Source organism: Pygocentrus nattereri, chromosome 10 (genome assembly GCF_015220715.1).
Source record: "Pygocentrus nattereri isolate fPygNat1 chromosome 10, fPygNat1.pri, whole genome shotgun sequence".
Taxonomy (NCBI): Eukaryota; Metazoa; Chordata; class Actinopteri; order Characiformes; family Serrasalmidae; genus Pygocentrus; species Pygocentrus nattereri.
The window spans coordinates 27,828,586-27,853,123 of record NC_051220.1 but is presented as its reverse complement, the minus strand read 5'-3'; the positions used below and the strand labels follow the sequence as shown (position 1 = coordinate 27,853,123).

General features: G+C 36.3%; 1 protein-coding gene across 1 annotated transcript in view; it reads left to right on the top strand.

The window, feature by feature from the left end:
- The first annotated feature begins 1,948 nt into the window (after positions 1-1,948).
- The window catches only part of ttc6 (tetratricopeptide repeat domain 6), a 51,977-nt gene continuing 29,387 nt past the window's right edge, over positions 1,949-24,538 (top strand). The window contains exons 1-9 of the mRNA XM_017699697.2: positions 1,949-2,234; positions 12,438-13,474; positions 14,613-14,798; positions 14,929-15,059; positions 18,550-18,714; positions 18,961-19,120; positions 21,012-21,116; positions 21,613-21,714; positions 23,434-23,526. Of these exons, the coding sequence (XP_017555186.2) occupies positions 12,443-13,474; positions 14,613-14,798; positions 14,929-15,059; positions 18,550-18,714; positions 18,961-19,120; positions 21,012-21,116; positions 21,613-21,714; positions 23,434-23,526 (1,974 nt within the window). The 5' untranslated portion in view covers positions 1,949-2,234; positions 12,438-12,442. The remainder of the gene's footprint in view (positions 2,235-12,437; positions 13,475-14,612; positions 14,799-14,928; positions 15,060-18,549; positions 18,715-18,960; positions 19,121-21,011; positions 21,117-21,612; positions 21,715-23,433; positions 23,527-24,538) is intronic.

Sequence of the window (24,538 nt, the reverse complement as noted above, 5' to 3'; positions counted from 1 at the left end):
TAAAACCTGAGTAGACTGACAAATCACTGTGATGATCAGTTATTAATCTCAGTATTACTGAGCTCTACTAAAACCTGAGTAGACTGACAAATCACTGTGATGATCAGTTATTAATCTCAGTATTACTGAGCTCTGCTAAACCCTGAGTAGACTGATAAATCACTGTGATGATCAGTTATTAATCTCAGTGTTACTGAGCTCTGCTAAAACCTGAGTAGACTGACAAATCACTGTGATGATCAGTTATTAATCTCAGTATTACTGAGCTCTGCTAAAACCTGAGTAGACTGATAAATCACTGTGATGATCAGTTATTAATCTCAGTGTTACTGAGCTCTACTAAAACCTGAGTAGACTGAAAAATCACTGTGATGATCAGTTATTAATCTCAGTATTACTGAGCTCTGCTAAAACCTGAGTAGACTGAAAAATCATTGTGATGATCAGTTATTAATCTCAGTGTTACTGAGCTCTGCTAAAACCTGAGTAGACTGAAAAATCACTGTGATGATCAGTTATTAATCTCAGTATTACTGAGCTCTACTAAAGCCTGAGTAGACTGATAAATCACTGTAATGATCAGTTATTAATCTCTGTGTTACTGAGCTCTGCTAAAACCTGAGTAGACTGATAAATCACTGTGATGATCAGTTATTAATCTCAGTATTACTGAGCTCTACTAAAACCTGAGTAGACTGATAAATCACTGTCATGATCAGTTATTAGTCTTAGTGTTACTGAGCTCTACTACAGCCTGAGTAGACTGATAAATCACTGTGATAAACAGTTAACAATCTTTTATTTAGCTTTACTAAAGGAATTTTCAAACTAATAACCTCCTTGGTAATGGACATGTTTGTGAGTGATAGGTTTAGCATATGTGTCGTACTGAACTCCTGCTCTGATGGATTACGAGAATAGCAGAGGATTGAAGCAGGCAACAAGAGAAGGAAAAAAGGAATTTTTTGTGAAAAGTATTAACAGAATAATTGCATGAAGAGAACTGCCAGCCAGTAACAGCAATAAATTAAGCTAAAGAAGTTTTTCTTATGTGTCTTAACAAGATTTATGTTAACAGAATATGCTACAGAATACATGTAGGACAGTGTATTCAGTATTTATCCGTCACTACTATTTCAAAGTATTTTGAATTTTTTCATTTTTTTCCTTTCATCAATTAGGAGATAAATAAGTTACAGAGGCAGCCTCATTCTGCTAACTATAACCTGTAACTTCATCCATAAGACTCCCCCTGAACTGAACAGACTCTGTGTTTGTTAAGAAACAGTCTGAATGAGATATTATTATTTACAGTTGCTGATTGGCTACACAGTCAACTTCCAGGCTAGAAATAATTAAAGGGGAAATCCACCGTTTTTTAAAATGTCTGCATAATTCAATTATTAACATGTAAATAAAGTCATTCAGAGGGGTTTGGTGTGAAATGCAGCACTACAGAGAAATCTAGTGCCAGAATTGTTCACAGTTGTGGTTAAAAGAGAAGAGCTTTATGCCTCTGAAGTCACCTCACAGGAAACTACTACAGGAAATAGTTATTAATAAACGTTCTGATGCCGGATATATTGTTTTACAGCAGTTTTGAGATTTTGGTCCAAAATGTATTTTTTCAAATCCGCTCATTCAAAGCACATGTAGTTTCACTTGGTCATTTTGCAAAATGAATTAAAAGAAGCTAAAATGGCTACATTTGCGCTATAAACATAAATAAATCGAAATAGGTTTGTCAACAATGAGCCACTTCACATCAGCCCGCTCAAAATGACTGTTTATATCTCAACAACTGAAATATGCAGAATTTTTAAAAAGTCGGTGGAGTTCCCCTTTACGCAGCACTGACGCTATGAGTTTTGATGGCCTACACTGAACTAAATCAGGGGCCTTCTTAACTTAAGCATGGACACAAAAAGCAGACCCAGTCCAGCCAGTTATTAAGCTGCTGGGTTTCCGACTGAACACCGAAACTGAATGCGAGCTTTACGGGTTTATATAGTGGGAAGTGTCCGGCGCTTCGTTTCTACAGCTCAGTTTACTGTACCGGTTGCTAAGAGACGGAGACGGAGCTGCTGCTCTGCGCCGAGAGTGGAGACGAGTTCCGAAAAATAGCTTTAAGGAAGTTTATAAAGTTACCTGGATTTTCAGCCGTACACAACCCATAGCATCTGCAGTAAACCCGGAAAGACTGCGAAACGCCGAGAAACGCCCTGAGATAAAAGGTAGGAGCCTGTGAAAAGTTTCTCACTAGGCTTTACTAGCATTAGCAGGCTAGCTTAACAAGCTAAGCGTACCTGCAGAAGTAAGCGTATCTGCACAAGCGGATATAAACGGTTACAAATGAGCTACATTACCAGCTCACTCCAAATACATGTCTGTGTGCCAACTTCAATGTCCGTCGAAAATAAAATAAAAAAGCAAATCAAAACAACACAAAAAACATTAACCCATTAGGTTTAACTTTACCCTTTTTATTTCTGGCGCCAAAAAGGTTTATTCTGTAGTTGCAATGTCGAGCTTAGAGCCGTTGAAGCCCCCTTTCTAGAATATATAGGACCCTTTTCAATGATCTGTATAGAACCATATAACCACAACACAGTCTGCATCAATCAGAAGAATATACACATTTTTTCTGTATACACATTTTAAAAATGGTTCTTCAAGGGTTATTTAGTAAAGAAAACTATGTTCTATATAGAACCATGAACACTCAAAGAAGCCATTGCATGACGAAAGTGTTCTTTTCATCATTGAAGAGTTCTTCAGATTGATGGAGAATGTGACGTAGACGGCTCTACATAGAACATCTGTTATAGTCCCATAGTTCTTCTATTGGTATGATACCAAGCTTGTCGTGTATTATACAATGCATTTGAATGAATAATGCTTATGTGCAAACCTACACCAGATTTTTACAGGCAAATCTGAAATAGGTCATTTAATTGGTCTACGTTAAATACTACTACAAAAAGACCCAATACATCTCTGTAATATAAAAGCTTCCATATTACTTGCAACTGCTGGCTGGTACTAAAGCATCTCTATATGTAGTATCATAGTTTTGTCTAAACTATTTTGTTTCAAAGCCTGATTTTGTTTTGTCACCAGACCCAGGTGATGCAAAACCTTCCCAGTTTCATAGATACAGCAAGCTGCAAAACTATTTGGACAGCCACACACATATTATTTTGCTCAAGCAGTGTTCATTTGAAAGGACAGTGATTTGAAAGAACAGTAATTGCAGGCCAGATGAGCTGCAAGTATTTTCATGCCTAGATGTGTGATAAGGTTCTGTTTATTTTATGAGCTCATAAGCTCAGCGTCTTTGTCATCAGACGAAACACATCGTTTAAATGGATGAATTTAGATCAGCTTGATTTGTACAAATGTTCTACTTTTTAACCCTATAATTCCTTAAAATCTCTTTGCCTCTTAGTGCGTTGTGTTTTGGCTTATTATCAGTAGTGGATGATTCATCATCCAGTGAGATTTGCATATATATATATATATATATATATATATATATATATATATATATATATATATATATATATATGTACAGTCCTTTTGTCAATGAAAAGATAAATGACATATAGTGACAGCCTTACGCTGTCCAGCATAACCTGTACTGCACCCGTAAGACTTCACCAGAGCTCAACAGGCAGTCGATACCTGTTATTAAGATGTAACTGAGCCATTCAGTTCCTGAACCTTGTGTTTTGCATCTTGCTGTGTACACACTTTATATGTTCACAAAATTACCATTTTCACGTTCTTAATGTTTTGGCTATATATTTAGTAATGTATTATGATTTTCAGTTTCTTCGTTATTGTTTAATTCTATTGACAATTCTTGTGCTGCTGCTTGAAAAAAACTGTTAATAAAGTAGGTGTGGAAAATACTTCTAAACAGAAGTGGATTTAAAAAAGAAGCCGAAAGCAGTACAGAACACTTCAAACTGACCAATAATGTCTGAAGCTCAGTATGCTTTTTAATCTTCATGTGAAATCTTCATGTAGAGCTCTGTTACTGTTTTTTTATTCATCCACCTCCAACCATTTGCATGTACTGACATTTTTCTTTTTTGTACCCACCACCCCTCATAAAATGGTCTTGCACAAATAAAACACCTTTTTAAATGTTTTAGTCAGATATACAATATCTGGCTATATGGTATTTCTCATACATTAATCATAATTTAGTTTTGTTTTAGTCACTTGTTACTTCCTACACTTAAATGCTGCGTCATAAGGAATCCAAATTGGGTAAATGCAGAACTGGGCCTTTACTGGATAGAGTGTTGATTTACCCAACGCTGATGAACTGGACAATCATATTAACCCATCACCTTTAGTTAAATAGCCTACTTTAACCAGCTGCTGGTCAAGTTGGACTGTGTTGAGGCATGAAAACAATTAGGCTGCTAAATGCTGGACATCATGTTGGAACACTGACCCAAAAGCTGAGTATTTGTTTTATAATAGTTGAGTTTTTACTAAGTGTCATTTTGCTCTAATGGTGGGGGATTGGAGTCATGTGACATAAAATATTTTAAACTACCTGTTGTGCTTTACATTGCTTGTAAATTGAAAACCAAAAGAATCAAATAAACCAAATGAAACAGCCAAAAATGACTTGGAAAAAAATCTGGTTATGCTGGACATTAAAAGTTAATTATGTTTTTCACTCTCCTGTAAAGTTACCATTTTGGAGATGTTGGAGAGGTTTTGTTCTGACAGCAGTGATATATTGGCTGCATTGTAAATGGTCTGATACCTCCCTACAAAAACCAGTCAATTCTGCCCCCACACTGGATTGGGTGACACCAATAAAGAAGCATTTTTTTAACTGAAACTCATTTTTTAAACATTTAAATGTTTACTAGGTTTTGTTGTTAACACAAACATTAGACATCTAATATTCTTGTCTGGGTACTGGATATGCAGGCCTCAAAGTCTCAACACAGACAAAGGTAATGCGCCAATTCTCAGTGTTCATGATTTCAGTGTGGAGAAAAAGCCCCTCTGTATGTGCAGTATTTGTAATAGAGACAAGTGGCTTAAAGCAAAACACTAGACTAATGACTAAAAAAAGTCATTTAGTATATATAGCCTTTGCTAGCTATAATACACGTAACTAATTTCTAGTATAAGTAATGCAATTTTGGTTAGTTAATGATTTCAGACATATATATTTATTGGTATTGCTTAGCCAGCAATCCACTGAGCGAAGCACAGTTATCACCACAGATGGAAAACTTAATAAACTGTAAACTGTAAACCTACATAAACTCATCTACATCACTATGACCAACCACCAGGTCTGGATAATTAGCACAAATAATAACTGACATTCAGCTGCATTATGTTTGTTTGGTAGGTAGCTGGCTCGCTATAACAGGGCTGCCAGCTCTTATGCTTTCACACATTTTTACAAAAGGACCTTCCCAAGAATTTGAACCTCATGAAGTTTCCTGGTACTGTTTAGCTTTCAATGACTGCTTAGACCCAGTTTACTTGCATAGAAGTCATTCACTGCCAGTGTATCTGTGCTGTAGATCAGTGGGGGCGGGACCCATTTCCATAGCAAAAGTAAACCAATGAGGGCATTCAGCACGCAAACTGAACGTACTGCTCTCTGTGTCAGAGTATAGAACAATCTTCATTAAACACAGGACAAAGTGAGAGAACTGAAGGAAAATGACAAAGTAAATAACTGACTTAGTCAGTAGACTAAACATGATCTGTAAGCACAGCAGCGTTCATGACTACACACAGCAACACAGTTTATGCTGCAGAATGAACAAGCTAAACAGTAAGCAGTGCTAAAAGTGGCTGTCTTACAAAGTTTTAGCAATCTCGTACTTGGATCCTTGATCTCAATGGCATATTATACATTTGTTTATCTTCATGTTTCCTCACACATCTTTTGTCATATCTTTTGTTTGGGACCTCATTTGTTATATTTTTCATTTCATAATGCACCACTTGTTATTAGTGGGTGACAGGTCTGGACTGCAGGCAGGCCAACTTAGCACCCAGACTTTTTTAATATGGAGCAGTGCTGTTGTAATACATGCAAAGTGTGGTTTGGCATTATCTTGTTGAAATTCACTGAAAAAGGTGTCATCTTGATGGCAGCATATGTTGCCAAAACATGTATGTATCCTTTTAGCATTAATGGTACCTTCACAGATGTGCACGTGACCCATGCCATTGCACTAATGCACCCCTATACCATCATGAATACTGGCTTTTGAACTGTGCACTGATAACAAGCTGAGTGGTCTTTAGCCCGGAGGACACAGCGTCCATGATTTCCAAAATGAACTTCAAATGTTGATTTGTCAGACCACAGTACACTTTGCCACTTTGACTCAGTCCATTTTAAATGAGCTTGTGCCCAGAGAAGTGGCAGCATTTCTGGATCCTGTTTATATATAGTTTCTTCTTTGTGTTTTAAAGTTTTTACTTGCATTTGTGGATGCAGCAACAAACTGTTTACACAGGCAGTGGTTTTCAAAAGTGGTCCTGAGTCCATGCAGTGATTTCCACTGGAGAATCATGTGTGTTTTTAATGCAGTGGTGCCTCAGGGCCCAAAGATCATGGCCAGCAAATGCTGTCTTTTTGGCCTTGTCCCTTGCATACAGAGATTTCTCCAGATTCTCTGAATCTTTTAATGTTATTATGCACCATAGGCAATGAAAGGCAAAAATTCTTTGCTGTTTTAAACATTATTGAATTGTTGCACTATTTGATTGTGCAGTCTTTCACAGAGTGGTGAACCCCTCCCCATCTTTACTTCTGAAAGACTCAGCCTCTCTGGACTGCTTTTTATACCCAATCATGTTATTGACCAGTTGCTTTACCAACTTTACCAGTCTTTTGTTGCCCCTGTCCCAAGTGTTTTGGAACGTGTTGTTGGCATCATATTCAAAATGGCCATATATTTTTCAAAACACAATACAATTTCTCAGTTTCAACACTTGATAGTTTGTCTTTGTACTATTTTCAATTGCATATATAGTTTAAATGATACGTAAATTATTCCATTTTGCTTTTATTTACATTTTGCACAGCATCCCAACTTTTTTGAAAATGGGGTTGTAGATGGGTCAATGACATGATGCCTAAATTTTCTGCCTGATGGCAATTTTTTTCAGTTTGAAAAAAGGTTTGAATGCATAAAAAGTTATATATATATATATGTGTGTGTGTGTGTGTGTGTGTGTGTGTAGTCCTTCTCCCACATATCTACTCACTTTAACTTTTTAAAAAAATATTACTTAATTGTAATTTTCCTGTTCCTTGAATTTACTCTAAATATATTCAATTTTATTTTTTTATCCCATTTGGCATGATTTCCAAAGTGTTTTACCGTCCTGTTCAAAACTGCAAAGCATTTCTAATTTTATTTTCATCATAATATACAAACAAATTTTGTCCGATGATATCCATTTTAGGAAATATCAAGTGGTGTAACTATCAAGAAACGACCACTTTGGGACGTTTATGTTAAAACCATCACCAAAACAGGAGATTGCATCATATAGTAGTTTGCCAAGGACCCATGGAAGCAGCAAACAGATTTGTAAGTCTCTCTGAAATTTGGGAAAAAATAAACTTTAACGGCTGGCATGTCATTGCCACATTTGTACATCATGTAGTATGACCTCAAAAAATGGATATTGAATTATTTATACAAATAAATATTTTCATTATAAATTTCATAGTTACCTTTTGTGGAAAGCTATCTTATTTTCTTTCGGTGGCCAATTCTGTGCTGGTAAATTTTGACTGAACTTGAAAATATCATGTGATGCAACCAAATATCATGTGGTGCGACCGATGCAGAGTGTTTTCTATAATAGATATATGTCATAGATTTGCAGTTTTTGTGCTTTGTTTTTAAATGATGGCATATACATAAAGTACTTTATTTTAGTGCTTTTGGAATCGATTTTAATGCAAGTTGAGTTTTTTTTCTAATATTTTGGAAACAACAGTTTATGTTTAATCTTTGTACAGGATAATGAGAACAGTGCACATGTAATTTCACTTCACTTTTATTTACATATTTATAACTGTTTTAATTTATTTTACCAGATATTATTTTACTATTGTAAATATCACTCACAATAGGCAGCGTGTTAATTCTGACTCTATAACAATAGTAGAGCACCTTGCTAGGAGAAGAAAAATGAATGTAATTTTTTTTAAATAAAAATTGCTTGTGTACTTTTTCATTACCTAGAGGAAATGCATTTTTTGTTAACATTGCATCTGCTGTCATCTATCATTAGTCCAAATGAAACTAAAATGCAGGTTTATGGCATGATGCTGTATTACAGTGTAGATATGTTTTATGTTATGTTAGATGTGTTTTCTTCAGTTGTACATAAAATATTACTTTGTGGTAACAATTGAATTAGCTGTACTCAACTTTACAATTTACTTTGATAAAAAAAACATTAATTCAAAGTAATTTTTTAGTTAGTAAAAAAATGCTAATTTACCTGTTACCAGATTAAGTAATTTTTTAAGTTTAACTAAGAATCTTTTTACTGTGTACCAGACAAAAATGGCAAGAAAGGTTCCATAGGTAAAAGTAGTATTATAGAAATAGAATTTGTCCTGTTTTGTCACCCACTTTTACAAATGCGGGATTTGCATTTGAAGGAAGAAACACACAGTTCGAGCTTTGTGATGTGTCAGGTTCATGTAACTTTTCTTATTCAACAATGCCAATGTAGGTACAGTTTTCAGTTTTCCCATCATTAAACTCAGCAGATGAGCAGAAATTCATGTCCTAAAATTGTCAGAAACATTTCACATTTGAGTGTGTTTGCTTATTTTCACTTTTGCATATCATTGTGCAGCGCTAAAATTCCTTTCTGTCAACAAGCTGTATAAAGTGGCTTGTAAGTTCAACCTAAAAAAATGACTTGATGTAGTAAAAAGCAATTTAACGAGTTTTATTCAATTAAAAAAATATTCTGAATGAAAGAATTATTTATTCAAAATATTTAGTTTGAACAAAACTAGTTAATTTACATGTTATCAAGTAAAGTGATTTTTTTGTGGTTGAACCAACAAACTTTTTTACAGTGCATAATATGTGTTAAATTCATTTCTGCACATAGTCTGTCATTTTCATTGCTGTTGCTCAGCTGGTGTATGTAAATTTACAATGGAAGCAGGTAACTTGAAAAATGGAGAGAAAACTTGTGCAAATATTTTAAAATGAACCTACACAGGGTCAATCACATGCCCCACTTTCACATGGACATTCCAAATGCCAATTAACAGCATGATGATTGTCAAGATTGAAAATAAATGCTTGTTCAAAACAAGGCCATGAATATAGCATGATTACATGAGAATAAACAATAGATAATACTTGGCTCTGATCAAAATGATGTGAAAATCAAAATGAATTTATTCCATTGTTAAGTTAAATGAAATGTTTGTTCTAAACAAAGCCATGAATGTGCTGCACTTATGTGCTGTAATAATTTGTGATAAGATCTTTAGTAAAAAGCATTTGACAAATCTTTGAAATTATGACTAAACTGGTTCAGATCTACTTTTTGTATGGAATTTACAATTTATTGAACTTTTTAAATAGATTTTTAAAGATATTCATGTCATTTGGACTATAATGTGATGTAACACAGCAATAACTGTATTGAATTTAAAATAAAATACCTAATTTTTGTGGCCAAAATGTTGGAGTGATGGAGTATGTTTGAGTTAATGGCTTAAAAAAGTTTTATGCAATTTGCAGGAAAGACAAGTCTGTTACTTCATTTAAGAAGGTGACTGAGACAATACAGAACAAAAATATGAGATCATTATTTACTCCTTATAAAGTTTTTAAACACTTTATACTAATATTTCTAACAAAAATTAATTAATTTTGAGGTAAATCATGGTTGCACCACATGAAAAGGCCACAGCCATTTCATCTAGATGAAAAAAATGCTAAAATAACAATCTAAAATTTAAATATGAATTTATGGGTTGGCAACGTTCTCAGTGTGTAACGTGGAGCGAGGAGGTGGACGCATATGCGGAGATAAGCGACTTTTATTAAGGGCAAATCCAGGGTCATGGTCGAGACAGTCCAGGTTCAAGTGACCAATAAGTAGAGCAGGAGGGACAGACATAATATAAATAAACAAGTACTCAAACAACAGGGCTGGAAGAAAAACAACATACATCAAACAACAAACACCATCCCGAACAGCACATACAAACACAATCAAATAAAGACCAGCACTAGACTAAAGAAAACACAGGGCTTAAATACAAGAGGGCTAAGGAGAGTTCACAAGACATAGGTGGAAAACAGGTAGAAACAATCAAGGGCGGAGACAAGAAAGAAGGGGCAGAACTGGGAGGAAACCAAACAAAGAAGCACATGGATGATAAAAAGTGAACAGAAAAGCACATGGACTAGGGGGAGGAGTCAATCGTGACACAGTGTTTGAACAATTGCAGTAGATATACTTATTTTTGTATTTTAAAATTGGCCTATTGAAAATCCTTATAGCAGTGACCAAGATATAGAATATAATGCAGTATTAAGTGAGCGTCGTAAAAACACCCCAGTAGGAAATAAAGTGCAATGGGGTAGCCGCTGCAGGCTGTGCTGCACTGCTAGGCCCTTCTGCACAGTTACTACTGGCTGTGCTGCTGGTTACCGTTAACTAATTGTCTACATTCTATGTTCTCTGTGATAGCATTCTGCCTTCATTAGAGTAGACTGACCAGTTCAGCAGAGAGCTACCGACAAATAGTGAGTGCTGAACCAGAGCAGAACTCATCAGTCAGTCTTTGCTCCACTGAATGATTAAATGTAGTCACTCTTCATTAAGTCACTAAATGTGACAGAATATTATTTTAAGGGTAATTTAAGCAAAAATCAAACCATATTTGTATTAAATAATATTTTATGTAGTAAAATGTACATTGTAAGTTATTCATTTCACAGATCAGATTTGAGAATGGCAAAAATAAAACCTTAAGAAAAACATAGTAGTATTTGAGATGGAATTAATTTCAGTGGCTGTGTATACAGACATTTAAAAAGCTGTATTCCCAAAAACAAAAAAATCATATTTTGAAGATCAACCCCCCCAAACCCTGTACTGTTAACTCCATAAACTTAAGGATGACTTAGCATCCTTAATAATGTCAGTCAGAATTATGACTAATCTTCTCATAATTATGTGAAAATGTTCTCATTATAATGAGATAGTAAGTAATTATAATGTTCTTATTATTATGGCTTAGTAAATCGCTATATAAATGTTTTTCCCAGTGGAAGAACCAGACTTACATAAAAGTTAAAGTACACCAATAAATGATAATGCTAAAGTTTTTGGCTCTGTGAATTGTGAAGCATAGCTAACATGACCATTTGTACTGAGCTTAGCTTAGTCTTTAACCATTTTGTGTGTATATCTGACATGAGTCAATAAATATACACAAATAATGAGTTGAAACAGTCTGCTTCTGCTGTTCTGGTGGTGCAGTCTGAGTGAAGCACCACACTTATTCACAGCCATTTAGTTTACACCAATAACATTAACTTAACATCAAGGATCTCTTTTTTTACTTCAAGCAGTTTGGTTGTTATAAGAGCCTAGGATTTCTTTCATGTCAAACGGCTAGTAACAAAAATGACTCACAATAGTTAAATGATAGTTTGCTTTATGTATTAAAAGCATTGCACAACTGTTCAGTTTACAGTTTCATAACCTTTCTTTATAATTATAATTATAATATAAAATTCTTTATAGTGTTTTTTTTTCTTCTGCCCTTACACAATTATCACATTGGTGGTGAATGATAGACTGTGACTCATTATATAAAATTGTATTTGAATTTATGTCAAATGACAGTTTATAACCAATATTAACATGCATTTGTTTTATAACTTCTATTTTAGTCAGTATTTACCAGCCCAATAGTACATATTGAACAGCTTCATTTAGTTTTTGGATTAGGGATGCCCTGATAAGAGAATTGTCGGCTGATGTAAATATCTCATATTTTTCATTTACGCATCTGCTAATACAGACACCAGTACATAAATAGTTATAACCTGCATATACAGGGACTAAATCTTCCATGATTAGCATTACAAAGAAATATATTATTTGTAGAAGTGCCAATGCAGGAAAATGAATAAAAAGACATTTTACCTCAGTACTTTATCATCACCTAAATGTTCTGCTCCTTTGGAGTACAATAAATACGTCATCAAATATCAGTTTAAAATATCAGTCGAACCCAAAAGCCTGTCTTTTGTTGATTATTTTTACGCCAATATCTTCTGATATTAATGTGATCCAGCTATCATTGTGCATCCCTAATTTTGATCAATGTCAAATTGATGCCATGTGCATTCACACAGGGAACATGCCAGGAACACAGAGGACATTAAAGTATAGTGAGGAGCTGAAGATGAAGAAATTGGTTGAGGAACTGCGTAAAAAATCTCAGCAGAAAGGTGAGTCACAGCAGAGCCTGGCAGCATCGAGTTCACATCTGGACTCTCCAGTTCTGCTTGGATTACCTGCTGAATTGACTCCAGTGTCTGCAGATATTCACCATATATTAACTACACCTGAAATCAGAGAACCATCTCTGTTTGATGTGTCACCTAACTCTGTAGAATTCAAAGCAGCACTCCCTACCACCTCTTCCCTTCCACAAAGTGCTCCTCCCCCCTCTTTGTCAAAGACATCCAAAACGAGAAAAAGTGTACAACAAAATCTGCTCCATGAAAACGCAAGGGCAAAGCATGGAGCTGGACAAGAGGAAGCCATGAAACCAGCCATTGCATCTCTTGCAGGAACAGCTAGATCAGTATCTATGTCTAAAAGGCCTCAGCCACCCGCTAAGCCCAGATCAGAGAGGCCTTTGTCAACAGGGGGGACTTTTAAGAACCGCACTCATTCACAGCAGTTGTCAAGTGAAAAAAAAAAATCTACCACTCGGGTTCAGCAGACCACTGTTTTGAGCAGAGGTCGCTTGCTGACCTCCTCTAGCTCTGATGGAAGTACAGTAGACAGTGATGAGTCTGCTTCTGATGAGTCAGAACAGAGTGGACAGAAGCACAGAAAGGCAAGAAAGAAAAAGAGGAGACAACTACAGGACTTGCAGCACACAACCCCTGAAAGTCTCAAAAGCAGCTCTTCATCCAGCACCGTTCGGAGTGTGAAGTCTGTTGCTGAACTACTAGAGGAAGCAAGAGAAATTGCAGCAGACCGACCACAGGAGACTGGCCACCAGAGGGTGCCACAGGAAGCAAGGTCAAAGACGCTAATGAAGGAAAGTGCAAATGAGCTCATCACCTCTCCACAGAGTCGCAAAAGTGGAGCCCCCTCTGAGCTGATCATTAAAGAGCAGATAGAGAGGGAGCTTGTGGACAATATTTCTGATAAGGAGGTGAGCAAATTGTAGTCTGTGTGATATTGTTTTAACTCTACAAATAAAAGTATGAAATAAATAAATAAAAACATTTTCTTAATAATTTCTTTTATTTTTCTCATTTTCAAAGCAGGAAAAAGAAGGAAAAACACAGATGTTAAACCTATTAGTCTATAGCAAAATGTAACGTACATAGGGCTGTCATGATCATGAAATTATAGCCAATTATTAATGGTCATATAAGTAATTATGATTACCGATTTAGTTGTCTGTTTTTGTTCATTGTATGCAGATATTTAATAAGACCAAAGTGGCCAGATTAGCTGATTAGCCATCTTGCATTCTAACTGTTTGCACAGAATCAGAGTCCATCAATCCCTAATTTTTTTCTTGAGAGTGAAAATATAAGAAAAAAAAACTCATTCTGCAACCATACATGCTAGAAACATTGGAGTTAGCTTCATGACTAACAAATAAACAAAAATTACCTATGTTGTCCTCTATACATGTTAGCAACCCAAGATTTTTTCTGTTCATGAGTCTCTTGATATGTCTTAATGAATGGATTCAAATGAATGGATTCACTGCTTTCTTTATAGAAATTTTTATATATTTTTATACAATATATACATATTTAGATATATTTGCCTCAGTCCGGTGCAATCCAGTGGCATAATCTAATGACTATTAAATGACTACTGCATGACTTTTTGATGCCAATAATTTGGGGATTTGGGGACCTCTCTGGTGAAAATGTGTAATTGCTCTAACTTTGCATTTGAGACCTAAACTTTGAGTCTCTGGAAATCTGACCCAACATCACTGACTTTTAAATGACTCTTTCAGGCTTTACAGGGTGGCTCAAGCAGCTTGCCAACTACATATTTTTAACATTTTTTCTCCTAAATCAATAATGCTTATTCTCTCAATTTTAATTAAAAAATCTTACATAGTGCAGCTTTAATATCTGCCTGTACCAATATAATTCCGTTATCAAGTATACGATAACAGTTCAGACAGTTGTACACTTGCATTTTATGTAGAGAAAGAGATCTTAACATCATCATACTTATTCTGCATTAGGCATTCATGTTTATTGGCAGATACTAATAAGGTATTAAAGCTCTTCAGACAGAATTATTGTGTTTTTCCCAAGGTTGGGAGCCAGAAAGATCTCTCAGCAAAACAGCTAGTAGAAGGCATCAGTGAAAAGAAACCTTCTTCAGGACCTGTGCATTATGGACCTGTTTTATCAGGAAGCTTTCAGGTAGACATGCCAGCCTTACAGAATGTTCCTGAACATATCTCTGATGAGGAAAGTCTCAAGGACCTGTTCTCTCAGGTACATTCATATTCACTGCCCAAGGTTCATTGCATTTCATATTCTTGCCATAGAAATCATATTACTATATGTGATAATATTGAACATTTAGTATATAAACTGTATATATGTTGCTGTCTTTTTGTTGAAGGTGACTGATGTGGCTACAATGGAGGCTCGAGGGGGTAGTTTTGCTCCAGTCCCAAGACCTCGAAGAGGTTCTCAGCAACCAAGAACCATTCATGGCCTTTCCTTCCTCGCAACCTGGACTCCTAAAACAAAGTAAACCTTGCCTAAATGCCAGTAGGGTATTTGAGAGATTTTCTAATCTGCTGGTTCTTAACTACCTAGGGATCCACTGCTCTGTGCAGTTTTAAGTAGTCCTTGACTACTGGATCAGGTGGGAAGTTGAGAACCATTGTTCTAAACCATGTTACCTCAGATATATTAGTATGTTTTTGTGTTTTTTGGGGGGTTTACAAGGTTTTTTTCATGCAACAAAGGTCTGGCATAGCTCTGAGCAGACTCTACTATCATGGTGCATACTCATACACTGTCAATGTATGAGTTTGTCAATGTATGACACGTGTCAATCTCACACATCTCACTACCAGTATGGACGCTGAGGGTGGCCTGTTGTTAAGCGAAAGTCTCAGTTTCAGTTTAGCCTGAATGAGTGACTAAGCTGTCATCAGCTCCCTCTCAGTTGCATTTAAGAGGCAGTGACGCAGCCAATAATTACCCTTCACATCCACCCCTTAGCTGTGTGCCGGGTCATCGTGGAGCCTCCGCACCCCTACACTCCTCCTCTCAGTCTCTCCCCCACTTAGCGCACTGATTGATTTACTACCTGCAAGTGCACAGTTGGACTCAGGCCACCCTCTCTCTCCAAAAACACAAGCACAACAGATGCCTTATAATTACTAGCTTCTTCCAGCTTGTAGAGGGTCATCAAAAAGTTTAATCTGGACGCTCTTTAGAGACTTTAAATGAGACTTTAAATACCCTGCCTGTAGGGTAGACGGATAGAGAGTGGGTTGGATGTTGCCCTTCACACTTTAGGAATGTTTCCTTTCAGGCAAGGCAGGGCTGATGACTTTGGTGTGACCCTCCAGGTCTGTCGCTGAGACTTATCTGTGCCAAAGAAAGGTGATAAATCTGGCTTGTGACAAGCCAAAGTGAATGCCCACCATACATTTTCTGCTGTCAGTGCTCCCTCTCCTGCCTGCCTGAAGGTTGACTAACACAATGGGCCCACACACAGACACAGGCACGATTTCTCCCTCCTCTATCTCCAGTTCAAACAGTGGTGAGAAGTTATAGCACAGTTGATCTGTGTAAATAGATTGATAAATTGTCGGTTTATAGCACAGAGGCTAGATGCCTTTTTTTTTTTAGCAATGAAGTTAATGGCTGTTAGACTAAATGTGCTCTCTCTCAGGTGAGCATGTGTTTGTCTCAAAAAATATTCATATTCATTTGAAAACAATAACCCAATCATGTAAAATATGGCGTTCATGTCGGTGCTTTGTTACTTAATAATTTCACCATCATCATCATAATCATCATCGTCACCATCTTTATTTTAATTCCATAACAGTTTTCATTTTAGTAACAAAATCTTAGTGTTTCATATGAGAAGGTGAGAAAAACATTGAAACACTGAAACATTACTGTTGGAGGGCCGAAAAAGTAGTGTCCTACTCCCACTCCAGTTCTTATCAGTCTCTACATTTCAGAGATTTGGTGGTACATTTACAGGCCAGGGGATGTTTTAACATATGGTCACTTTTGACTGGTCAGAATGGGCAAACTCATGGTTTTAAATAAAAGCAGTTGAGTCAGTGATAAAAGGGGAAGGAACTCTGAGTTTAGTAAGAAGTGAGAGGGGCAGAAAGTAGAAAGCCCTTGGAGAAGGGATACTGTGGATAGACTGGACCTCTGATACCTCTGGTCTCTATCTCTATCTCTTGCTGTATATATATATATATATATATATATATATATATATATATGCTGTATGTGAAGTGCTGTTTGAAAGTCAGAGATGACCCTTTCAATTATTTAATTTCCAATCAGAACAGACTTTAAGTTACAAGTTATTCATTTTTCAGCATCAGGAAAAAGACAGGAAACAAATACTTAACACACAATTAACAGACGCCTCTACCACTAAATATAATGTCATTTTTTTTCAGTATTTAGTGGGTCCACCCTTTCCCTTTACCACAGCTTCCATGCTTTGTAGGAGACTTACTATTAGTTTTTCAAAGAAATCTGCAGGGATATTTTTCCACATCTCCAAAATTCAGTCTTGGACATTGGTTGCATTTTTTGCATCTAGTGCAAATTTCAGTGTTGTAGTGCAAAAAAATCTTTTTTGTCTATTTTCTTTTCTCAGTAATGTCTTCTTGACAGCTACACATCCTTTCAGTCTCAGTGTTGAGTTGTCTTCTGATAGTGGAAAGATGCACAGAAACACCTGTGATTTTTCTGAAACAAGAGTAGAGCTTGATTTTCTCCTCTTTCTTTAAGATGAAAGCTTTAAGTGCTCTTTACCTGATGGTGACAGTTTGGTGGTCTACCAGGGTTTTTCTCTGTATTTGTAAATAATTTTTTACTAACTCCAGTTTTGACTGTTTTGGAAACACTTGCTTTTTTAACTTAGTTTTCTTTGTTTCCTCATCTTTATGCAGTGTGGATTATCTTATATCTAATCTCCTCGGGAATATTTCCTTTAGCCATTTTAGATGTGCATTAGAGAGAAATTTGAAGGTAGTTAAGGTGAGTTTGAGTAGTTGCTCATGTGAATGCTAGTGTCTCTTTAAATGGAAACAATGTCTGAGCTTTGGGTGCAGCTTTTGTTGGGAGGACACAGATGCAATTGGCTGGTTTTAAGATTGGAAGGATGAACGAGTTAAAGCGGCAGTAGGTACACAAATAAAAAATGGACAAGCTAAATACTGATAGATGGAGAATTTTGTGTAGGTTTGGGTAAAATATATATTTTCTGCATTTTCTCTGACGCTGAAAAATAAATAACTGGAAATTGAGAAGCGGAATTAAATGGTTGTCTCTGACTTTAGTGCAGTACTGTATAGACTAGATTAATTAATAAAATTAATTAAGCAGGATAGAGAGGGAGTGGAAGGGTTTGTGGGAGGGGGGGGGAGAAAAAGGGAAAAGAAGGGGAGGAGTTAGGAAAAAGGAAAATATTATAATCCAAATTGGTCCTTTTATTCATTCATTTATTTGTGTTTTTATATTTGTGACCAAACACCAGATACTGTTTAGGCCTTTTTTTCCCTTCATTGCATTTGTCCTGTTTCTTTGTTTTCCTGATGTCTTGACTCATTGCCTCAATAAAAAAAAATTAATTAAGCAACACTCAAGGTGAGTTTGGTAAATTATAGATTAAAAAGTGAAGTGACCCAACTACTTAGGTGTATGCAAACTTGAAGAAATATGTTCTTAATCTGGATTTCAAAATACTTATTGAGTTTATGTTTTTAATATTCTTTGGTGCACTGTTCCCTGTGACGGAATGGTGACCTGTCCAGTTTGTATCCTGCTTTTCGCCCAATGCCAGCTGGGATAGGCTCCAACACAACCCGCGACCCAGAAGGAGAAGTGTGTGTGTGTGTGTGTGTGCGTGTGTGTGTGTGTGTGTGGTGCACTGTTCCAGAATTTAGGAGCTGTGCAAGAAAAAGATCTCTATCAAATACATGTATTGCTTTGTGGAAGCATCTTCTAATTATTTGTATCCTTGTAGTTCAGGAGAGTACAAAACCATCCACCACCTCTGTACCACTCCTGCCTGTCAAGTCTTGCCAGTGGAGCTACAACAGGCCTCTAGTTTTTACCACACTCAGCACATGTTTGCTGCAACTTCACAATTTTATCAGCAGAGGGCAGCACTCCACCTTGTTACTCACAGGTATGAATCAACCCTGTCTTCTTTTCCTGTATTCTTTAAACTGTATGTTTTGTTTTGTTTTGTTGTTACTGCTATAAATGGTTTGTCAAGTTATTACTAACTTTATCCATGTGTTTTTGCTACATCAGACCATTTTAGGGGGGTATATATTGCATGTGGCTGCAATACTTTTATGACTATGAACATTTCTCATGTGAGTATGAGGGCTGTGGTGAGAAATGCTCAGTGCTTTAGCGTGTGCTATAGGGTGATATGTGAAGGTGTTCCTGTGGAGCATGTTGGAGACACAGAGCAGACAGGCAGTGTCACATACCTTGGAGCACAGTCATCAAATGCTCTAGCAGACTGGCAGAGGATCGCAGAGTACTATGTGGAAAAACCCAGGATGATTATGTGTGGATGTGCGGTAAGACAGACACTTCATTAAGATATTTGGTCTCTCATGAAAGCTGAACATGATTCCATCTGCAGTAACTGGAACTCAAATTACAATTTAATAGTTAGTAATAAGGTTTGACCTTTTGCTTAAACAGGACACAGTTTCTATTAAAGTCAGAGTGTGGTAATTATCCTCAAGAGATCAATAGGAAATCAAGCAATAGGCCATGCCTGCTCAATGCTGTATTTCTCCTTAATGGGTTATGTCAGGTCACTAGGTGGCATCAGACACATATATCACTTCACACTCAAAGCCTTGAAAAAGGGAATTAGCTATTGCACAAGACATCACCAAAAAAAGGTCATTCAGAAACATGTGATCAGTTCATAATAGAAATTCAAACCTTGTTCAATGTTGATTGAAGCCATTATTTCAAGAGGTGCATTTGCAGTGCAAAAGTAAGAGTCCACCGTTTTGTTTATTCAATTTCCAGTCAAAATAGCCACTGTCAGAATTTCCAATAATAGGTATATTGTTGGTATGTATAATATCAAGCTACAGCTTTGTCTTCTGAACAGAATGTGTCATTATATTCCCCTTCAAAGAGACACTAGCATTCACACAAAGAACTATGAAACACACTTTAGACATCACAAATTTCTTTCTTACATGCATCTAAAAGAGAAATTTCTGAGGAGACTGGATATAAGACAATGCACTTTGCATAAGGAGAATAAGCTAAAAACAGGAGTTTCCAAACAGAAGCTCAAAAATTATTAAAAGATAGAACAACAGCTGTGTGAAGACTGGTCACTTTCAGGTAAAGAGTACTCAAAGCTTTCTTCTTGAAAAGAAAGGAGAAAGTCAATCTCTCACTTCAGATCTGAAAAAATTCACAGGTGTTTTTGTCCATCCTACCACTGTGAGAAGATTATTCAACACTATCAACATTCTGAAAGGATGTGTAGCTATTACAGAGAAAATGTAATCTAAGATGTGGAGTAAAGTTTAATGGGATTTATCGGATTGGTAATTGGATCATAAGAAGCAGAAAACTTCTATAACTGAGCTTTGGAGATTTCTTTGAAAAACTCCACGTCTGCTGAAAAGAATGGAAGTTTTAATAAAGGCAAAGTGTGGACTCACTAAGTTTCTGTTCTGTTTTCTGCTTGTTTCCTGATGCTGCAAAATTAGCAGTTTAATGTCCGTTTTGACTGGAAAAGAAATAAAAGGTGGTCTCTGACTTTTGCATGGAGGTGTATTATGTATTGAAGCACTGGGAATTAATAACACAAAAGGCTGCTTTCTTAATTTTCCACAAGGGCAGGCTACATCTTAAATATGTATCACAGTGATGAATTCAAATCAAACACATTATTGCTCAGTGTATTTATCAACTATACTTTATAGGTGAGAGTCTGTCCATGTCTGTTTCCACTTGAAGCCACTGTTCCTCTTTCCTGAGGCAATTTTTTATGGTTTGACATATGCCATCATGGTTTTTGACAAGGTTCCCCTTGACACATTAAAAGATTTTGATGTTTCTGTCACTGTCACTCTTGTGACTCAGCACCTTTCTGCCACTTTATTGTGTTATATTTAGAATATAATTTTTTATTATTTATTTTTACATCAAATATTAGTAGTTGATTTAAATGTTATATAACTAATAGCTCTGTTTTGGAGTTCTATAAAAAAATGAATACGAAATGCATGTTTATAATGATTTTTCGTGAGGTTTAGGACTGAAGGCACTGTAGTACATTTTGTATAAAGTGTTTAGATAGATATCATTTCTATTTTAATTCTGTAGTGTCAAAGTTTAAAGTATTGTTAGACAAGCTATTACAATTTATATTTTGTGTATAATAATGTTATGTTATTCTATTATTCATTATTTCATTTCTTAATTCCTCAGGCCAAACTATGTGATGGTCAGTTGAGAATGTTCTGGAGTCCAGCACCTCCGAAATTTAGTTGTGCTCCGTGTGTTATAAAAGACAAACTCTTCCCCCAATACCAGGTACAGTAGCAGTGCACCCATATAGTCAGCAGATGGACCCGTATTTCTCTGCCAGTCCACTGGGACTCTTAACAGCAGTGTTTACTGCAGAAAATACAGCATGACCCCACCCCCATCTGCTCTCTGCTGTTAGTACGTACTCTCTGGACTCTTTTTATTCCACAGAGAAGAACACATTGTAGCTTTTTTTGTCCCTAGATTAAAACTGATGTGTCATATTGCTTCACCTATTAATCTCATAAGTAGCAGAGAGCTCTGGGTGCAGACTCAAGAAGGTTATTTTAGAACAATCTTTAAATAAAAAAGAGCTGCAGGTGCCTTAACTGGACTGCTGATTTTTAAATGGTCTTATCTGAAATTACTCAGAGAATGAATAATAATCCACATTTCAGAATGAATGTCCCCTTTGGTCTCAAACTGTTGATTTAACTGAAACTAAGACTGGGATTCTTCTATGTTCTGAAACATTACACTGTCTACAATATTGTGTCTTTAGGCTGTCCCTCCTGATCTATCCAGTGAGAATGTCTTGGCTGGTCTGCAAGCTGTGAAAGAATCAGGCAGCAGTCAGATGGACATGAAGCTAAACACTGCTGTGGTTAGTTAATTTCTCTGTTACACTAAGCAGTGCATGAACTGCTGTACATCTGTAGTCATTCACAGCACAATAGGTATTTACCCTGTATTTACCGTGTTTAATACGTTTGTAAATGTTGTCAGACTCTTGACTAAGTCTCTCTCAAATCTGGTTGCTCCTGTTGCGTATCTCTGATTCATATTCTTTTAACAACTAAGGAGTTTAATTCCAAAATGCTCTATATCCATTTGTAACCATCTTACATAAAATGAGTTTTTGCAAAGACAAATAGTTTACATATGATGGAAACACAGTTCTCTAATAAATATGCTATTAATCATAATATAGTACTAACATTTCTTGTACATGTAAAACTCAGCATTATCATAGGATAAAAAGTGGTCTATAACCCTTTTTTGATTGCAGCATATAGAAGTAGGAAGTATGGCAAAAATGTTATGTCACAATATAATTAAAAATTCTAGCAGTTTCCATTTAAACCATGGTATATAAACACACTCAAACAAAGCCATTTCAGATGCATATATAAACATATTTTTGTAGGTTAACAGTGGCTTGTTATTCTGGGATGTCCGTTATTCCTTAAGTAAGAACCACTATTTACAGCCAAAGTAAACCTAGAATATTGTATTGCAAAGTAACGATGTATAATGGAAAGTAACAATGTATATATAAAATATGTTAATATTGCTTTCTGACACTAGTCCGTTGAGCAACAATGATGCTATATGTTGTTCCCATGTATGACTTTCTACCAGGCTGAAGTTCTCTTCTTATTTGCCAGCTTTTTGTTTGGAATTTTCTATTCCACCTTAAATTGTACAGCAGTTGCATTCTGCCCCCTGTACATTGCACCATTTAAGATGGAACAAAAACTTAGAATAAGAAACCAACTTCAGTTTCATTAAATTTTTCAAGTCATTTGTCTTACACATGGATCTTATATACCCATGCCTCCAACCGTCAGACACTGCTGGAATTTGGAAAACTTGGAAAAGTAATTCATGCCACCAGCTGGTCTAGGGCTTGTTGTGCAGACAAGACCCTTGTGAGTACGAGCAGCTGCAGCTGACTGAGTCAGATGGCTTCTCAGGAAATTCAAGAAGAGACAGAAGCACACAAATCCGTGCATCTAAGGTCAACCCCAAAAGACCAACCGTTTTATAATGTCTACTGCTTCAGAAACAAAAGTGGACTACTTCAAGTGCAACAGACTAGACAGTGGGAGGTGACTGAGGATTGCTGTGTTTTTGAAAACACCCATTATCTTTTTGAAACACCCATTACTCAGGCACTCTGCTAAACGGACTGACATTAATGTGTTTTGCACTGTTTGTACATCACATTACTTGCAGCATATTTGTGGCATACCAATATAACAAAAATGATAAAGAATGTTAGCTGGTGTACAACAGAAGCTCACTACTAGCTTTAAGACTGTGCAGTCTGGCATTCAGACATTCTCCTGTTACAGACATAATTTAGTGATGACATTGTTACTTCATTTAGCTATGCTGACACCTGATAATGTCCATCCTGTGGTATAAGCTAATTTACTACTTCTAGCTGCAAAATAACAGATTTTTAAGAGAAAGTTTTGAGGTAATTGTCTTAGAATTATTGGGTTTTTTACTTTACACAGTTTGTAAGTGCCACATGCACAGTGGCAGTATTTCCATATTCTTATTGAATGTGTTGAATGTCTGGCCTCTTCCCTAGGAAAACATTCTGTCTAGAAAGCACAAGTCTTTGATGGACCTGAAAGCAGAATGGGACCCAGTGCCTTCACCAGATGTCTGCTTGGAACAGAAGGTTTTGTTGTCCTTTCTCTTACTGAATGTCTACAAAGGCAGCAGATGTATTCAAAGGTCAAAAATACATGCAGACTTCTTTATCATTGTACCCATCTGGGAATTTAATATAATATCCCTTTTTTGATAGAACCAGACTGCTAATTGTAAAGAGTGATACATTGATATAAGAATGATTGTCTTGCTTATACTGTGCAATGCAACTGGTCTTAAACTGAAAGGGTCAGCTGGTTTCTCTGATTAAACCTGTTTGTAACTGAACTGATCTGGAATTGGGCCACCATGAGCCAGAAGGACACCTTCAGTGTGCCATAATATAGATTCTACATGTTTCTAGAACAGTACTGGTGGAATGGAACAATACTGTTTCAAAAGATACTCCCAAAACTGATTATTTGATGGTGATATCAAGTGTAGCTCAGTTTTGTCCATTTTTGTTCGATCAGTATTAATGTTTTGCTGTTCCCGTAAGCATTTTACAGCCCATTTTGCTTGGCGAATGGTATTTGGTTCATTTCTGGCTAATTCCAGGTTGTTTAGGTGTTCTTTGGTCACAGCTGCCGACTGAAAAGCTTGCTCAGTGGTAATGACAGATTCGGAATTTAGTGTAGTCTCATCTTCAGAGTCTGACCAAGTTTCTGACCACAAGTGGGTCAAATGTGATCATAAAAGTATCCATTTTCTGTTTGTCCACAATATAAGAAGTAAAAACGTTCAAATGGCTTGAGCGTCTCCTACAACTGTCATAGTTGTTGCTTAATAATGGAGTCTCAGCGGAGTGATACAGTGTTTGTGAAAAAATCGTGCTGGTATGTCAAAATAACAGCACAGTTAGAACACTTCTCAACCAATCAGCTTGCATGTTCGCAACTACCTGTTTTAAATGGCTGCAACCCATTATGTAATTCTCTGTTTAGTGGATGGATAGCTGTTGCTGACATTTTCAGTCACCTGAGGAACATTTGCTATTCTGTTTTTTACTTGCACATAATACACAAGCGTCAAGATCACCA